Genomic DNA, 18,937 nt, shown 5'->3' with positions numbered 1-18,937 from the left:
TCCGCTTAGTGAGTCCACCCTGCACCATCTGGCCCATGTCAGGAGAACATCCCACATCCCACGTCCTTCGTCCCCTGGATGAGCTTGGGGGCTGCGCCGGCTCCCTGACAGGTGCTCCAAGGGGCCTGGTACCTGGCCTTCTCCTGCTCAGCCCTGCGGATCGCGGCCCGCAGCTCAGCGTTGGAGCACTGCAGCGCGTCCTTCTCGCGGGCCTCGTCACCCAGGGCCCGCTGGGCTTCCAGGGCCTCCCTGCGAAGCCCCTCAAGGCTCTCCTCACTGCCCCGCAGCTCCCGGCGCAGCACAGCCAGCCCCTCCCGGGCCTCGTCCAGCTGGGCCCGCAGCCTCTCGGCCTGGGGGAGGAGCACGGGCCGCATGGCCCAGCGGGGGCAGGGTCAGGGGCTGTGGATCGGGCTCTGGTCCTGGTCTGGCAGTGCTGATGTACCCCCAGCCCTGTGTCCCCAAGCGCTTGAAGGAGAAGCAGATAACCTGGGTTTGCCCACCTGGGGGTCACCTCTCCTAATGCCATGAGGCTGCAGGGTGGTTCACGAGGGCTGGTCCCAGAGCCCAGGGAGGTGACCCTCAGACTCTCCTGGTCCTGGTGTTGCCCCTTGCCCCCTCCCTGGACTCCGGGGCTGCTGGTCACTGGTCAGCCCACACGTCCGCACTGTCCCCACCCAGGTCCAGTGGCCTCTGCTGCCCCACCTGCTGACCCCTTCAGCGATGGTGTGGCACAGGGGCCACTGCCCACCCCGATGTGGGCAGCAGTGCCAGCGGCCTGGGCTCCCGACTCCTGCATGGCTGTGGGCACACCCACCCCTCGGCCCTCATTTCCCTATCTCATGGGATGCCAGGGGAAGGGGGGTCTCTGGGTGGTGGCCCTTAGAAGGCCCACTCCGGCCAGGTTGTCCAACCACTCGGGCAGCAAGTGCTCAGTGTCGCATGAGTGCTCTGTGCAGAGTGCTCCACAAAGCACGGACACCCTACACCCAGGGGTGGGGGGCAGGAGGGGCCCCAGGTGGGCAGGCTCTGGAGCCAGGGGGAACCACGCGCTGCACCTCTGCCCTGGACTCGGGGCTCAGCCGCCCAGGCTGTAGCCCCCGCAAGGGACCCAAGGATGGGCAGAGGCTGCGGGTGTGAGTCCTTGTCCCCGTCCTTGCCAGACCTGTTCCAGGCCCAGAAGGGGACACCCATCGTGCTGTCCTCCCCACACCAGGACACTCCACACACTCTGGGGGCTTCTAGGCAGGCCCTGCCGATTCTGTGGTTGTGTGTGAGGCCCAGGAGCTGAGCCCAGGGCCAGAGCATGGGTGGGGTCAGGGGTCTTACTCATGCTGCCCTGGGACACAGGGTGCCTCGTGTCAGCACCACCCCCAACCCCTGGAGTGGGGTCTGGAGGAGCGTGCAGACCCAGGGAGGGGCCAGCCCACCCTTCAGCACCCAGGCTACGGGGTGGGAGATCGCCAGGCTTGGCCAGGACCTCTGGTCTCCTGCCTCCCAGGCCTACGCTCCTGCCCTGAGCAGGGTGCTCTAGAGAGTGTTCCGTGCGGCCCGGCTGGCCTGAGGAGGGGGTGGAGGAGGCCAGCAGTGAGCCAACGGAGAGAGGGGAAGCCACAAAAATTCGGAGCAATGTCAAGGCTCTGGTTTGCCAAAAGCAAACCCCACTTTGCTGGCTGTTTCAGCGGGACCTTGTCCAGGCCCCTGGCCAGCCTGGCTCCTGTGTCCACCCACTGTTATTGTTGTTCTGTTTTTGGGAAGGGCCTGCGCCCCTCCTCTGCTCCCCTTACACCCCCCACATGTGGGAGCCACAACCGTGTGGAGCAGTTTCCGCAGAGCTCAGCAAAAATCCACCAGGAAGGTCAAGGACCAGCAAAAGGCCCTATCCATCATAAAAGAAGCTGTTTTCATTTCCCAGGGCCGAGGAGATGAAAACAAGCAAAACAAAGTGGGAGAAGGGCCCCCTCTCCCTGCACCCCTACCCGCCTCCCTCATGAAAACAACCGTCCTCCTTACAGGAATTTTACAGCCAAATCACTTAATGTGATTATAATAATTATTTCTTTACTAGAAATCGTATAAACAGCGTCTTTTGAAATCTCCTGCAGGGAGGTGGCTCCAGGACTCTGCACAGTCGGGAAAGCAGGGGAGGGGCTGTTACGGGGCTCTGGCCTGTGCGTGCGTGTGAGCACACACGTGTGCATGCATGCAGCACGTGTGAGCGTGTGGTGTGCGTCTGCACACGCGTGTGAATGTGCATGCTCGGTCCACATGCGTGATGTGTGTGCGTGTAAGCTGTGCAGTTGCATGAGCCGCTTGGTGCACATTTGTGCGCACTTCGCGGTGTCCATATGTGTTTCCCTGTGAGTGCTGTGTCCGCACATGAGGGCATGTGTGTGCATGCACGTGTGTGCCCGTGTGTGCACGGTGCCGTGTGTTCACGTGTGCATGCGTGCACACCCGTGTAGGGTTTTGGGCAGGGCTGTGAGAAGCCTGGGCCTTCCTTCAGTTTAAAGGCTGTGAAAACGTTATGGTTTCCGTGGCAACGGGGCCAGCCTGGCGCCTGGGAGGCTCTTCAGGGCCGGTGCTCCCTGGCTTGTTCCGCCTGCCCCCTCGCCTCAGCCTCCTGCTCCCCCACTCCCTCTCCAGGGGGTCCCTCTCCTTTCCGGGGGCTCCTCCCCCTTCTGGGGGTCCCTCTCCTTTCCGGGTGGGCCCCCTCTCTGGGAACCTGAACTTCTCAGGAGGCCTGCGCTTTCTTCTTTCACCTCGCCAGAACAAATGTGCCCCCAGCCTCCTGGCTCCTCCCCTGCAGCCCTTAGTTTTAAAATCTCATTTTGCTTCCCCGTGTGGTCGCTGACCGGGCCTGACTTTGAAATCTGTTGAAAGGAGACCTTTCTCTTTGGGGGCCAAAGTAAACAGCCTGTCATGTTAAATCATGCTCTCTCCCTCCCGCTCCCTCTACTGCGGGCCTGTCCCTGGGGGGCTGGGGGAGGGCCGAGGAGCCCCTTTCCTCTCTGCTGCTCGGTCTGGTGCTCCCCTGAGCTCCCGGGTCAGCGCGCTTGCTGCCTGTGGCCTTGGCTCCTAGCCCGGGGAGGGCACGAGGACCCCCCCCTCCCCACGGCCCCACCTGGGCGCTGGCTTACCCTCCCCCAGCCCAAATCCCTCTGCCCTCCTGCCCTCCCCTCTCCCAGGCTCCCCAGGTCCTGTCACAGCTCCCTCAGAAACACCTCCCCAATCCGCTTGCCTGCCTTGCCCAGGACTGTCCCCACCGCAGGACACCATCACGTGGCTCCTGGGGGCCCTGTGTTGACCTCAAGGCCTTGGCCAGGTGCATGCATGGTCGCCCCCGAAAACCCCACAAGCCCCCACACTTCTGCCCCTCTACCCCGGGCACCCGCAGGACAGCTTCACCCCACCAGGTGCCCGGTCCCATGGGGGTCTCTAGCTCATGCTGCCGGCAGGCAGAGCCTGGCCAGCACCACCTCACCGAGGCTCTTCCCAGGGCTGGTAGGATGGAGGGGTCTCTGGGCTGAGGGTCCACCTCCCCCCTCCCCGCTCCCCGGGTCACACCTGCCTTTCAGGAAGGCTTTCTCTCCCCTTCTCCGGGCGCCTCTCCCCTCTCCCGGCATCCCTGCTCTCCTGGAACTGCCTCTGCCCCTCCTGGCACCCCTCCCCCTTCCCCTGACACCCCTCCCCCTCTCCCTCCCCTGTCCCCCTCCCCGACACCCCCTCCCCCTCTCCTTCCCCTGGCACCCCTCCCCCCTCTCCTGGCACCCCTTCTCCTCACCCTTTCCCCTGACACTCCTCCCCCTCTCCCTCCCCTGTCCCCCTCCCCGACACCCCTCCCCCTCTCCCTCCCCTGGCACCCCTCCCCCCTCTCCTGGCACCCCTTCTCCTCACCCTTTCCCCTGACACCCCTCCCCCTCTCCCTCCCCTGTCCCCCTCCCCGACACCCCTCCCCCTCTCCTGGCACCCCTTCTCCTCACCCTTTCCCCTGACACCCCTCCCCCTCTCCCTCCCCTGACACCCCCTCACTTCTCTCCTGGCGTTGCTTCGCTCTGCCGCCATCTTCCGGAGACTCTCGCCCAAAGCCGAGGTCTCTCTCTGATGGGCCGAGATGGCATCCTCAAACTGGGCCTGCAGGGCCTTCAGCTCTGTGGTCGTGGCGCTGATGGTGGCCTGGAGGGAGCAGCAAACCGGCCACGGCATCATGGGCGGCCCGAGGCTTGGGCAGCTGGTGGTCTGCTGAGGCCCACGCGGGCAGCCAGACGCTGTCCTCGCTTGGGCCGCACCAGGTGGGCAGGGGCAGAGTGCGGCCTGGGGCTCCAGGTCAGGGTCCTCACGGTGACTGCTGTCAATGCCCCTGATGCCAGGGTCCCAGGGGACATGGTGAGAAAGCCCCAGAGGGGTCTCCCCACCGGGACGGGCTGACCCTGCCACCCACGCCTTGCCTCTGGGGTCTCCAGGGCAGGGTGGGCGGCAGGCGCCCAGTCAGGGACTCAAGCACTGACCTTTCTCATCCCTAAAATGTTGCTATTGGGCCCATCCCACTGAGGGGCCAAGAACAGTGATTTGGCAGCGAGAGGGCCCTGCCCTCAAATGTCACAGACTTCGGGACTCCTTGGGCTGGGCAGTGTGCTCAGCGGTCACGCCCAGGAGCTCGGGACTGGGCCTCCACCCTCGCTGGCTGGCCAGGCATGGGAGAAGCCCCCCAGGTCCCTGGCCCCGTGGCTGGGGCGTCCACTGCGTCTGTTCCCAGATGAAGGGCCTCTAGTCCCCCTCTCTGGGACCCTGCCCGTCAGCATAGGGCCAGAAAGGCAGACCCCAGCTCAGAAGACGTGGCAGTGGTGGGGAAGGGGGAGCCCTGTCCCTGAGTCCAGGTGAACACAGGGACCCCTCAGCCGAGCCCGTGGTTTCCTGAACTTTCACATAGGTGGGGGCCTTAGGGGAGACCCACATCACTGCGAGCCTAAACGTGTGAGTACCCGCAGACGTGCCTGGAAAGGGGCCGCAGGGCCACCCCCACAGAGACTTCGCAGCCATGCTCAGGCGGCCCATTCATCCGGGACTCAGCTTGGCCTGAACCTGCCCTCCTGGGGCCGCAGCACTCAAGAGGCTCCCCTCTGGCACTCACCGGTGGGCACTCGGAGGAGGTGGGGGTCCTCTGGGCCCCAGGCTAGGCAGCAGTGCTCGAAGCTTTCCTTGTCCACGGGTAAGGACAGCACCTGCTTACCCAGAGCCTGAGGCCAGCCCAGCTTCCTTGCCAGGATCCCCCTCCTCACCAACCCCCACCCCCAGCCCCGCCTGGCCCCACGGTGGTCTGGGCCCCAGGGTGGTGGTTTCCTGAGCAGGAGCTGGCTTCCTGTTCCAGGAGGCGCAGGTGCCCTCACTACTGGCCCTGGGCTGGGTCTCTAAGAGACCTCTCCGCTCCCACCTGCCGGGACTCGGGATTCGTTGGCCACTGCGGAGTGAGGGCGCTAGTGGGCTGGGGCTCCATCAGGACAGTGTCTCCCGCTTTTGGGGAAGGAGCCTCACTGTGCCTCCTCTGCCCCCGCCCCTGCTGTCCTTCCCCACTGACAGGATCACCTTGGGTGGCCGGGTCTGGCTGTCCCCAGGATGGGCCCTGCATGGCTGTGGGGGCCCCGCCGGGAAGCCCCTGGGAGGGTTGTGAGCGACAGGGCACTGCCCTGGAGCCCCTCCACCTGCCAGGGGTGTTTCTGATGGCATCCCACACCTGGCTTTCCTCGGCTGGCATCTCTCCTCTCTCTCCCTCCTCAGTGGGTTTTAATTTCCACTTTCCATGCCAAGGTGGCAAAAGAACCCTTAACGAGCTCCCTGAAGTGTCCCGCTGGCTGGCAGGCCATCCCCAGTCCAGGCGCAGACTCGGAGCCAGCACAAGGGAAGGTTCCTGAACCAGCCCCTCTCTGAGTTGGGGTGTCAGCTCCCAGGATCTTGGGGGGCGTTCCTGGTTCCCTGACCATGGGTGAGACTGAGGGGGCAGCTTGGTGGGGATGGGAGGAAGGAGGGCACAACCCCATGGACCCCCCACTCCTCCCATGGGTGGCCCTTGGAAGGGCTACCCAGCCTAAGGGTGGGACAGAGCAGGGTGGGGGCTCCAGGGAGAGAGGCTCTTGGATAAGACTTTCCTGGGTGCCAGGAGCCCCTCGAGGCAGCTCTGCTCACAGTGACCACATCAGGCAGCAGTGGGGCGGGGTGGAAGGTGAAGAGACACCCTGGCTGAGCCCCACCCACCCCCCCGCCGGACACAGCAGTAGGCGCATCGCTCATGGGGTGGAGGCACAGGGCCTCCAGGGTCATTGCCCCCACTCCGAGTCCTAGTTGCTACTGCCTGTCCTGTCCCCTGGACATGGGCTCCTGATGGAGTCTGGAGTTCCAGGTGACCCCAGCTGGTTGTCCGAGGCAGCCTCAGTGTGGTGGTGGGCCTATACCTATGGGGGTCTCTCCCATCCCTCATCCCTCGGGGATGCCTCTCTCCTGGCTCGGCTTGGGACTCTCTGTGGATGTCCTTCCCAGGGAGGATCTGCCTTGGGCACAATGCTGGCCTTTCCAGGTTGGGTTTCTCCTTTGGGAGAGTTTAATGGGCCAGCCCCAAGAGGCCTCACACACATTTCCTGCAGTTCCATTTTACCAAGTGCAGCTCAGGTGCACAGACAGGCAGGGCTGGGTGTCTATGGGCTGGCCAGGGCCCAGGTCTGGGTCTGCCCTTCTCTGCTGCTGGCTCACCTATGGCCCCAGGCCCTCCTCTGTCGGCTCTTCCTGGACGAGTCTGCTGCTGGGGAGCAGGGACTGGCTCTCACAGCCCCACCCACCCCCAGCTTTGGTTCATTGGGTTTTTCCTTCCCATTAAGACAGTGTTTCCTCCCAGCAGACCTGGGCATTCCCTGGGGGAAATTCAGGCCAAGGGGGGCCAGGACAGAGTGGGCTGTGTACCTGGGACCAGGTAGGAAGCTGCATCTGGGGGTGGCCCTGCTGGGTGCTCAGTGCCTTGCTTGGGCCCACAGGGCTCACCTCGGCTTGCTCATGCTGGCTCTGGGCCTTCTGCCGCACCTGTTCCAGCTCCTGCATGGACCTGGAGAGCTCCTCCCTCAGCAGCCTTCCCTCTGCTTCTTTCAGTGACAGGGCCTGGTGGGATTTGGGGGGGTGGTGCTTGTGAGGATCAAGGGCCTCTTTAAGGAGAGGCTAAAGCCTTTGCCAGGATGTGGTGTGTTCCTGATTCCACACCCCTGCTTGGGGAGGAGCATCACCCCAGAGGCAGCCTTTGTCCCGAGTGGGGTCGATGGGGCCTTTTCACTCTGTCTGACATGGCCCAACTTCCGTGCGTATGCTCAGTCAGCTCTCCACACGCTGGCTGGCTGATCAGGTGGATGGAAAATCAGACACAGAGATGGATGGTGGCTATGGATGGACAGATAAGTGTGTGGATAGAAGGAAGGATGTTTAAGTGAATGGATAGACAGATGGTCAAGAGAATGGTTAGACAGATGGTCATATGAATGTGTGGATAGATAGTTGGGTGTACGGATAGTTGGATGGATGTTTAAGCAAATTGATGGATAGATGTATGGTTAGGTGTGTGAATGGAAAACCAGGTATGTGGATAGATGGCCATGTATGTGGGACATCTGCTGGGTGTATAGATAGAAGGATGGCAAGTCAAGTGAATGGATGGATGATGGACAGATGAATGGGGGGACAGTCAAGTGCATGGATGGATAGATGGGTGGATGGATTGGTAGATGGATGGGTGGGTGGGTGGGTAGATGGATTGATGGATGGATGGGTGGATGAATGGATGGATGGGTGGATGGGTGGATGGATGGATGGATGAATGGATGGATGGATGGATTGGTGGATGGATGGGTGGATGGATTAGGGGTGGATGGGTGGATGGATTAGTGGATGGATGCTCAGTGCCTTGCTTGGGACATGTCAGACAGAGTGAAAAGGCCCCATCGACCCCACTCGACACAATGAATTGGTGGGGGGATGGATGGATTGATGGATGAGTGGATGGAGGGATGGATGGATAGATGGATGGATGGATGGATTGGTGGATGAATGGATAGATGAATTGGTGGATGGATGGATGGATGAATGGGGGATAGATGAATTGGTGGATAAATGGATGGATGAATGGATTGGTGGGTGGGTGGATGGATGGATGGATTGGTGGGTGGATGGATGGATGGATGGATGGATGGATGGGTGGATGGATGGATGGATGAATGGATGGATGGATGGATGGATTGGTGGATGGATGGATGGACTGGTGGGTGGATGGATGGATGAATTAGTGGATGGATGGATGGGTGGGTGGATGGATGGATTGGTGGATGGATGGATTGGTGCATGGATGGGTGGATGGATGAATGGATTGGTGGGTGGATGGATGGATGAATTAGTGGATGGATGGATGGATGGATGGATGGATGGATGGATGGATGGATGGATTGGTGGATGGATGGATTGGTGGGTGGATGGGTGGATGGATGGATTGATGAATGAATGGATGAATGGATGGATGGATGAATTGGTGGATGGATGGATGGATGGATGGATGGGTTGCTGGATGGATGTCTGTCCCCCAGAACTTCTGTGGAAGACCAAAGCTGCAATCCAGTGACCTAGAAAGGTTGCCCTCATAGCCCTCTTGCTGGGTCAGAGAAGGCATGGTGAAGTGGATGTGAGGGTTCCCCGCTGCCTCATAGTGCCCCATCACCTGTTGCATCTCATGTTCCATTTGGAGGAGACTCTTGTCCCTCTCGTGCTTCAAGCTCTGGATTTCCTCCTTCAGAGCCTCCCTCCTGGCTACATTCTTTGCTACCAGCTTCTTCTCCTGTTCCAAACAGCGAGCTGCCACTTCCTTCTCCTCTGTCAGAGACAGACTCAGCATCTCCTGGGCCAATGCAAAGGGACAGGCTGTGTAGGCTGCATAGGTCAGGACATGTGAGACCAGCAGGTCCTAAGTGAGACCTGGTTCATGGGACATCAGGGCAGGACAGGTCCCCAGAGGTTGTCTACCCCAGTCAGCCATATACCACTTGTCTTACACAGTGACACCAAAGCAAGAGCTGGGTCTCACCATCTGCCCTCCCACTTTTATGTAGTGGTTCAGAAACCTCTCCTGAGCCTCCCCATTCGTAAGATGTATAATATGTCAAGCAAGACCTTCAGGGAAAGCTCCTCCAGCTACGGGCCCTCAGACTGCAGCCAGGTCAGCCTGCCCGAGGCCTGGCTCTGCTGCACACGTTCCAGGCCCTGGATGGCTCAGGCTCACCTGAACTAGGAAGAGTCCTCCTCTGGCCTAGCCACAGCATGGCTGGGGCACCTCTGTCTCCTGGCTGGCCCCTTAGGCCCCCACCCCTAAGTGTCTGCTGCATTTTGGGACGTGGTGGACTCCGGGGAAGTGACCAGGCGACTGGGTGGCCCAACGGAAGCAGACCTTCTCCCTCTGGAGCCGAGCCAGGTCCTCGTGGTGGGCCAGTGCCTGGCTCTCCAGGGCCAGCTGCGTCTCCCGCTCCTGCTGCACCACTTGCCTCTGAAGCCGCCCCATGTCCCACTGTAGCCTTGTCTCCTGGGCCTCCCAGGTACTTTTCAGCTGCTGCATTTCCACTGTGGAGTGATAGGTGCATCAGGGACTGGCCATAGGCCCCCCAGCATGGAACCCCTGTGGCCCTTACAAACTCCCTGTGGAGTGCCGGGCCCACAGAGGGACAGCCACCTGCTCTGAGGGGGCTGTCAGAGCTGGGGGGACACAGCACTCTGTGCCCCACTGCAGTGTGTGTGTCCTAAGTTGTCACCTTGTACCGGCTATGGCCAGGCGCCCAAGGCAGGGTGGGCTGAACAGGGAGCGCAGGGGAGGGGCAGGGAGCCAGCATGCTGATCCTGTGGCTGCAGCCCAGTTTGCGCCTGGGCCCAGCACTGGAAGCAGGCAGGACAGGTGCCCGTCCCTCCCAGACAATAGTGGCAGGAGCCGTTCAGCCCCGTGAGCTCTCGGCCTGTGTTCGTGCTCCTTTGGGGGACTGGGGAGTGGGGGCAGCACATCTGGGGGTCGAGATCCACTGAAGGGGGGAGAGGAGCCGAGAGAGCCCGCCTGAGGAGCACCTTGCAGGGCCTGCCGAGCGAGCCGCACGCTCTGGGCCTCTCCCTCCAGCTGTTCCCGCTGGGCTTGTAGCTGCCTCAACAGCTGGTGGGTCTCAAAGAGGCTGCTCTCCAGAGAGTCCCTCTCGGCCCTGCAGAGAGTCATCAGACAGTGGGGCCCGTCACCTGGGCGGTCCTGCCGCTGAGGGGTGGTGCAGAGTGCAGTCGCTAGACAGTGGGACGGTGCCTGCCACGGCCAGGCTCATCAACCAGAAGATAAACAGAATGAACATCTCATTCATTTTCAATCTCTAAAACCAAAGTGGGCCCTGCACAAATTCATCTTTCAGATGGATTAAAGAGCTAAATGAAACAAAACAAAACAAACAGCAAATAAACAACTCAGAACTATAAAAACAGTAGAGGGGCGCCTGGGTGGCTCAGTCGGTTAAGCATCTGACTCTTGATTTCAGCTCAGGTCATGATCTCAGGGTCGTAAGATCGAGTCCTGTGTTGGGCTCCATGCAGGGCGTGAAGCCTGCTTAAGATTCTCTCTCTCCCTCTGCTTCTCCCCTTCTTTCCCCACCCCCGTGAGCACGCTTGCGCTCTCTCTCTAAAAAAAGAAATAGTCGAGAAAAACACAGAACGGTATTTTAAAATCTTCTTAAGACACAAAAGCCAGAAGACAAAAATAAAGAGGCCAGCAGATCTAAATACACTTAACGGCGGGGGGATGGTTGGGCAGAAAAGATTGCATAAACCAACTTAAATGACAAGGGACAGACTTGAAGAAAAAAATCTGCACTAAAAAGACAAAGAATTAATATCCACCATATGGGAAGAGCTCCTGTCTATCAATGACAGAAAGTCAGCTGATCCTACAGAAAAATGAAAAAAAAAATGACTGTTATTCACAAAGAAAACACAAAGGGAGAATGAACATATAAAGCTTACTCAACCTTACTAGGGCTCAAGGAGATTCAAATTACAACCATGAGGTGTTATTGACTATGTATCAGATTGACAAAACTTTAAACAATGGTAATATTCAACGTGGGCAAGGATGTGGGGACCATTTTCTTTGTGGAGAGGAGGCTGGGAAATTTCAAAATTTAAAGTGTGCCTATCTTCAAGCCCGCAATCCCATTCCCACATGTCATTCTCCAGAAATACCCAGGAACCAGCACCGTGTGTACAAGATGCTCACTGCAGCTTTCCATAGGGTATTGACTGGACTTGGCTTCCATGCTGATAAACGGCAGCATGTTAGAAATGGTGGTGCATCTAGTGAGCTGTTGCTGAGGACAAGGAAACTCTGTTCTCTATTCTCTGAGCAAAAGGACACACGTAGCCTGATGCCGCTGTGCTAAGCTGCCTCCGGCTCAGGAAGTACCCGGAAAGGTACAGCACCATTCCTCTCTGGAGAGGCTGATAAAGGGGCTTGAAGTCGTCAGCCGTCAGCCGGCCAACCAGCGCGTCCTCACCGTCACTAGGCTCTGGCCTGTGCTGGGTGGCGTAGGGTGAAGAAAGGAACCGGCCAAACAACACACATGCAAACACCACAAACACTCAAACAGAAACACACGAACACACAAACAGCAAACACACAACCCCACCCAAGTCAATGGGTCAGGGAGGGCGTGGGCCATGGGGGACCTTGCTGACCCTGACGGCCCTCCACCCCGGCCCCCTGCACACCGCTGCCACCTTAGTTGGGGGGGGTAGGGAGGGCACACTGACAACTTCCAGGGCTCCCTGATGGCCTGAGGAGCCCAGAAACCTCACTTCTCTGATATCCAGGCTCTATCCTTGTCAGCACCCCACCTGTTCCCCACTCCCCGCATCTGTGTGAGCACCCCCTCTGTGGGGAATGCTCTCCCCAACACCTTGAACCCACCTCCTCCCAGATATCAGCCTGGTCCCCTCTGGGAGAAGTGGTCTCTGCCGCTCAGACACCAGAATTTTCACCTCAAAGCCTGGGAATCTGAGGGTGTGTCCAGTCTGTCTGCCCCCGGGAGCCCCGAGCAGCTCAGCCTCCCGCAGCAGAGGCCCGGGGGGGCCAGCCAGGGTGTGGGCAGGGGGCGGGCAGGGACTCCACCCAGCTCTCTGGCCGGTGAGGGAGCCAGCACCCTGCGAACTGAGAGGGTGTCCCGGGGCTGCAGCCCCGTCGGGGCCTGGCTGTGGGGGCTGCAGGACCCTGAGCCCTGGGCCCTCCCTCCCCGTCATCCAGCCTGCTGCGGGAGAAGCAATATGCAGCAGGACTTCTTGTACCTGCTCGTTGTCAACATTACCTCGGAGCTCCCCGAAACTGCCGCGGTCAGACCCTGCAGCCCCACTGAGCCAGCCAGATACACACACGCTGTGTGCGCCAGGCATGTGTGGTTTGACGAGTCCCCAGCAGCCTTGTCAGCAGAAGCTCAGACTGCTCACTGTGAAGTGCTGTTTAACGAGCAGCTGGCTCTGTCTGGGGGCCACTGGGCGGCCATGTGCAGAGGCCCTGGGCCCAGAGGTCAGGTCTGCGCCTGGAGAGAGGATCCTGGGCTGCGGAGGCCTCTGCCGGCGATCTGGGCGGCAGATGTTGGCAGGTGCCAGGGGCCTCTACCCCCCACTCTTCTGAGTACCTGTGGGGCTTGGGAGGGGGTAACAGGCAGGGACCCTCTGCTCCTGCTGACCCAGAGTAGCCTTTGTTAGGTTTTCTGTTCCAATTTCTCTGTCAGCTTTCATTTGCAAAAGGTTTGTCTGTGAGGATGTTTAAGGACCTGGGACTTGAAGGGTTCTCGTGACCCCCAGATTCTGGAATTCCAGGAGGAAACCTTTCTAAAAAATACTTAGATGTTCTCAAGAGAGCCCACAAGTTTGGGGGCAGAAAGCCACCAGCTTTTGGATTTCCACAGAGACCTTGGGACCAGCTCAGCTCACCGGGCAATAGCAAACAGGCACCGTGTTCTTGCCTCCAAGTGCCTATTTCATGTCTTCTGGAAGGGGCCCCTGAAGGTCTTTGAAGCTCACCCTGCCCTCAACCTCATGGTTCCCTGGGGCTGACACTGTCCCTGGCTTCAGGGATGGGCCCGTGACTCCAGCCTGCCAATCTAGGCCCTGCAAATCCCAGGACTGGTTCAGGGCCTTCAAATGGCTCACGATGGCCAATGGTAGCAGCTCTTGGGCTTTGTGGGGAGAAGGGCAGTACGTCCAATGGAGGAGGGAGCCTGGAGTGGCCATTGACCATTTGCCACCTCTCACCCTGAGCCTGCCTGAGAACAAAATCCCCTGAGTTAAGTAAAACTGAGCAGGGAGAGACAGGATTCTGATAGCACTGTGGGAGCACCTGGATCCAGCCTTGCCTGAAGCCATGTGTACCTGAACTTCTTAGATCCATGAGCAAGACATCCTATGCCTTCTTTCTGCTAGTCTGAACTGGGTTTCTGGTTACTTGCAATCTGGCCAGTGTAGCCGCCTTGCTCAGGAGCACCATCCCAGGGCTCTCACTACATTCACTTCTAGATGCTCCTCCTATCCAGGCACTGAGTTTGCCCCTCACTCACAGCCTCTCTCCCACATAGACAGAATTGCTCCACCCTATAGTCGCTGAGTAAGTGCCTGCCCCCTGCCCCACTCCAGGCTCTTCCAGGGTGAGGCCATGTGGACACAACCTGCTGGTAGGGCCCCAGGTACCTGAGGTCAGTTGCCTCCTCAGCTGTGAGCTGGACCTGCCTCTCCAGGGCCTCCTGTTTGGCCAGCAGCTGGGTCCGCTCCTCAGACAAAGCCTCCTTCTCCTGCAGGGCCCTCTGCAGAGTGTCCATCTGGGCCTCCTGGTCCTGCAGGCTCTGGGCCAGCTGTTCTTCCAAGGCCTGTTTCTTGCATGTGACCTGGGGGTGGGGTGGGGAAGGGACAGTCTGGCAGAGTGGGAGGGTGAGGGGCCTTTCAAGAGAAAAGAAGCAATTTTGTGCAGAATGACATGGAGGAAAAGATGGGGAGGAGAGTGAACAGAAGACAGATTGGACCTCAGAAGTGCCCATGCGTGTTTTCACAGCAGAGGGGCATCCACTCCCGCAGCCGTGTTGGAGAAGTCCCTGAACCGAGCATTCCCAGGGAAGAGCCAGCCGCTAGTCTAAATGGTAACCTTGGTTGGCCCACAAGTGTCCAGGGGGCAGGCAATATCACACAGCAATGGCAGTAGAAGGTGGCAGAGGACCAGACTGCTGCGGACAAACACTTCCATCGAGAATATCACAAGAATCTAGATAGAATATGACAGAGGGATCTGTACGAGGCCTGAGAGAGCTGCCAAGGCAGTGGGGACAAAAGGAGCCGAGACCTAGAGGGAGGGACTCAGAGGAATGAGCCCACCACTTGGCATCTCTTCTCTCCTCAGAATTTGCTGACCTCGAAGTTTTGGCTGAGAAACTGAGAAGCCGAGGAGCGTTTCTGACAGTGCTATGGCCTCAGGGGAACAAAAACTCAAGTTCAGAGCCATCATAGCAGAGGGGCCCTAACAAACACCCCAGCTTTTAGTTGCATTCACCACAGGGCTTTGCCTTGGTAGTGGTACTGAATCGGAAATAGATCATCCCTCATAAAAGCCGAAGCTCAGGTTTGAATCACTTCAACCAGGGACTATGGTGATCATTCACTGCCCACCAGAACCCAAAGTAAGTCTTCTCTGGAAGAAGAATAGCGTCATCAAGATCCTCAAGTTGTTTCTACAGTTTTTTACCTATGACACTTGGCATTTAATCAACATTACCAGGCATATCAGGAGATAGGATCATATGGCAAAAAACACACATAAGAACATAAATACCGATGTCTCCCTGCCCTCTTGGATACTCAGGTATTGGAGTCATTGGACACAGAGTTTAAAATAGCTGTAATTCGACATTTGAGAAGATGGACGGCAAGATGTAGAATTTCACAACAGAACTAGAAACTAGAAACAATGTAATTTTAAAATACAGTAATCAAAATTAATAAATATATGGTTTCAATGCCAGCTTAGAAAGAAGAGAGGACTACTCATCTGGAAGACAGATGAAAGAATGTATTCAGACTGAGTCACGAAGAGAAAAAAGGATGAAAAACACAGAAGAGAGGGTACCAGATACATGTGACGAGGTAAAAAGGCCCAACATTGTACGATCGAAGTTGCAGTAGGAGAGGAGAGGGACTATTGGAACAGATACTGCACAAGAATGTCCCAAATCCAGTAAAATCCATCAAGCCACAGATTTAAAATGAGCCATAATCCTCCAATAGGATAAATACAAAGAAAATGTCACAGAGACAGAGCAAAGTGAAGTTTCTGAATACCAAAGATAAAGAAATACACTTTTTAAAACCAGAGGGAAAAACACACGTTACCTTAAAATGAGCAACACTAAGACTGACATCTGATTTCCAAGCAGCAACAAGGAAAGTCGGAAGACAGTGGGATGAATTCATCAAAATGCTGAAGGCAAATAATGGCTATCCTAGTATTCTATAACCTATAAAAAATATTCTTCAAATGTCAAGACCAGAGCTTTCTGCTTCTGATAATGGTGAAGGAGCTGGTTGAAGACCAACGCTCCCACCGCTGGAGCAGCTGGAAAATCTATGCAGCACACTTGCAACATAAGTACCTGTATGAGGGCCCAACAGGCGCCAACGCGGCCAAGACCCAAGGGGACGTGGATGCAGCCGAGCCCGACACGCCACCACAGATTTTCCTTGTGGTATCGGCCAGCTCCTAAGCAGCACAAGGCCCAGAGCCTTCACAGCCAAGCATAAGGCCTTAGCTAAAAGGCTGGGAACTTGACTCAGGGTTTCAGCAGGCTTACGAGACTAGGGAGACCTAACCTGGAGTTCAAAGCTACCAAAGCAGCTGTGGTGTGAGAGGTGAAGAGATCAGAGGGGAGGGGAGACTCAGATTCTGTATTGTTTTTAAAAACGGTACTGATTTTTTAAAGAATATAACTCCAAAGAAGTATAGGGCCAAGGGACGATAATCTGAATGAGAAGTGGCAGCCGAGAATCTGAGAAGTTAGGTAGAACTTCGGGCAGTCTTAACAGAATTGAGAAAACAAAACCTGGAGGTAGGGCTCACCAGAAGCCGCAGGCCCTGGTCAGCACCCGGCAAGTCCAGTGAGGGGCCCGGGAGAGCCGTGCCGGACCCTGGAGCACACCAGAAATAGGCTGCTCCTCACAGGAGACTGAAGCCCACTCACAAACCAGCTTGAGCTCAGACTGGCTAAAGGTGATCTGCCCCTGCTCTGACTTCCCAAAATCAAAAGCAAATCCCCTCTGGAAAAAGTTGATATCGTTCAGAGCCTCAAGTTATCTCTACAAAAACATAAAGTCTTATTCAACAAAATTATTATGCATATCAAGAGGCAAGACCACATGACTGAAAAACAAGAGATAAAAAGACAATAGAAAGAGAACCATTTGGGGATGCAGATGTGGGAGTTATCAGACAAAGACTTGAAAAAGATTATAATTAATATGCTGTGAAGATAAAGCATTTGGCCAGATAACTGAAGTGTGTGTGTGTGTGTGTGTGTGCACGTTGTCAAAGTGACCATTTAAGGCAAAAACATGAATAATATATCGTACAGTTTATAACAGCACATGTAGAAATAAAATATATTGCAACAAGAGCACAGAGGATGGGATGGATAAATGTAATACATGTTGTGAAGGTCTTAAATTGTTTTTGAAGTAGTATAATATTTGAATATAAACTATGCATATCATAATTTTAGAGTAATTACTAAAATAATAAGGAAAAGAAGTATAGCTTAGAAATACCAATAGAGAACATAAAGTGGAATACTACATAAATATACAACTAACCCAAAACAAGGTCAGAAACAAGGAATGTAAAAATGTGGTGGTTTTTTTTGGAAGATTTTATTTATTTGACAGAGAGAGACACAGCAAGAGAGGGAACACAAGCAGGGAGAGTGGGAGAGGGAGGAGCAGGCTTCCCGCGGAGCAGGGAGCCCGATGCGGGGCTCGATCCCAGGACCCCAGGATCATGACCTGAGCCGAAGGCAGACGCTTAACGACTGAGCCACCCAGGCGCCCCATAAAAATGTGTTTTTAATGAGACAAATAGAAAACAAGTACCGAGATGGCAGAATAAAACCAAGCATATCAACGGTTACATTAAATGTAAATGGTACAAACACTCCAATTAACAAGTAGACTGTCAGAGTAAACATAAAAGCAAGACCCAACCATATGCTTTTTACAAGAAATACACTCTAAATGTATTTTAGAGTGATCTAAATCTATTGAAGGATATACAGTGAAAACACTAAGCATGAGAAAATTAGTGTGTCTCTATCACTATCACTAGATACCAAGGAAAAGAGTGTCGCTGGAAAGGAGAGGGGACACTTTATGATGATGAGAAGTCCATGCATCATGAAGACATAAAATACTAAATGTGTGTGCACCTAACAATAGGAATTCAAAACATGAGGCAAAAAAGGACAGGACTAAAGTTTGAAATAGACAATTCCACAATCACAGATAGAGATTTTAATGCCCTTCCAGCACTAATTGTTAGAACAAGTAGACAAACACAATCAGGCAAGTAAAACCAATAAATAAAACAAGTAAAACAGACAAACAAAAAGCCAGTAAGGACATGGAAGATTTCAACTATGTTGGAACTGATGTTTATAGACCTTATATGCCCCCGTACCACTGTGCACTCTTCTCACGTGAGCTCCTATAAGCCATAAAACATGCCCTTAGATCCATTCCAATAGCATGGAGTAGGTTTTCTTTTTTTATTATTTTCTTTTTTTTAAAGATTTCATTTGTTTATTTGAGAGAGAGAGAGACAGCAAGAGAGAGCACAATCGGGGTGACTGGCAGAGGGAGAAGCAGACTCCCCGCGGAGCAGGGAGCCCGATGTGGGGCTCAATCCCAGGACCCCGGGATCATGATCTGAGCTGAAGGCAGACGCTTCACCGACTGAGCCACCCAAGTGTCCCCTGGAGTATGTTTTCTGAGCGCAATGGAATTATATTAAAAATAGGTAACAAATAGGTACTTAGAAAATCCATATGTTTGAGGTTAGGCAATGTACATCAATAACCCACAGGTCAGAAAAGAAGTCACACGGAGAATGAGAAAATAGCTTGATCTGCAAGGTAATGAAGCGCAACAAGTGAAGTCATCAGTGCGCAGAACAGAGACATGAGGCGACAGGAACCCTGAGGAGCCTACATGTTTAAGAAATTGAACTCATTATCAAAACACTTCTCACAAGAGAAACTCCGGACTGAAATGACTTCACTAGTGAATTCTACCAACATTTAGGGAAGAAATAACATCAATGTTAAAACGCTTTCAGGAAATAAATAAATTTCCCAACTGATTTTATGAGGCCCTGGGTCCAAATCTGACAAAAACATGATGAGAAAAGTAAATCACAGACTGCTAGTCTTCATGAATATAAATGCAAAAATCCTTCACAAAACATTGAATCCAAAAATATATAAAAAGGCTATTAACCTATGACCAAGTAAGGTTTATCTCGGGTATGCAAAGTTGGTTTAACATTCAAAAATTAACCAATATAATTCAGCCCATTAACAAGAAGAAGAACAATGACGTGATCATCTTGATAAAGAAAAAACATTTAAAAAAATTCAAAACTCATCCATGATAAAAACGATAAGGACCCCTCTCAACATGCTAGGAATGAAAGGAACATCCTCAGTGTGATGAGGGGCATCCATGAAAGGCCCATCGATAACGTCATACAGAAGCAAAATACTAAATTCCTTCCCGGGGTCGGGGGGAAGGATAGCCACTCTCACAGTCTTTACAACTTTGTTCTAAGGCT

General features: G+C 55.2%; 1 protein-coding gene across 1 annotated transcript in view; it reads right to left on the bottom strand.

Annotated features, from left to right (window-relative positions):
- The window catches only part of CROCC2 (ciliary rootlet coiled-coil, rootletin family member 2), a 59,934-nt gene that overhangs the window by 21,077 nt on the left and 19,920 nt on the right, over positions 1 to 18,937 (bottom strand). The window contains exons 14-20 of the mRNA XM_078070037.1: positions 13,768 to 13,961; positions 10,120 to 10,247; positions 9,458 to 9,627; positions 8,735 to 8,911; positions 7,024 to 7,137; positions 4,030 to 4,173; positions 133 to 350 (exon numbers count right to left, since the gene is read on the bottom strand). Coding sequence (XP_077926163.1) covers positions 133 to 350; positions 4,030 to 4,173; positions 7,024 to 7,137; positions 8,735 to 8,911; positions 9,458 to 9,627; positions 10,120 to 10,247; positions 13,768 to 13,961 — 1,145 coding nt within the window. The remainder of the gene's footprint in view (positions 1 to 132; positions 351 to 4,029; positions 4,174 to 7,023; positions 7,138 to 8,734; positions 8,912 to 9,457; positions 9,628 to 10,119; positions 10,248 to 13,767; positions 13,962 to 18,937) is intronic.

This window comes from Halichoerus grypus, chromosome 4, assembly GCF_964656455.1.
Source record: "Halichoerus grypus chromosome 4, mHalGry1.hap1.1, whole genome shotgun sequence".
In the NCBI taxonomy this organism is placed as follows: domain Eukaryota; kingdom Metazoa; phylum Chordata; class Mammalia; order Carnivora; family Phocidae; genus Halichoerus; species Halichoerus grypus.
The sequence above is the reverse complement of the archived record's forward strand: the minus strand, read 5'-3'. Positions and strand labels throughout refer to the sequence as shown.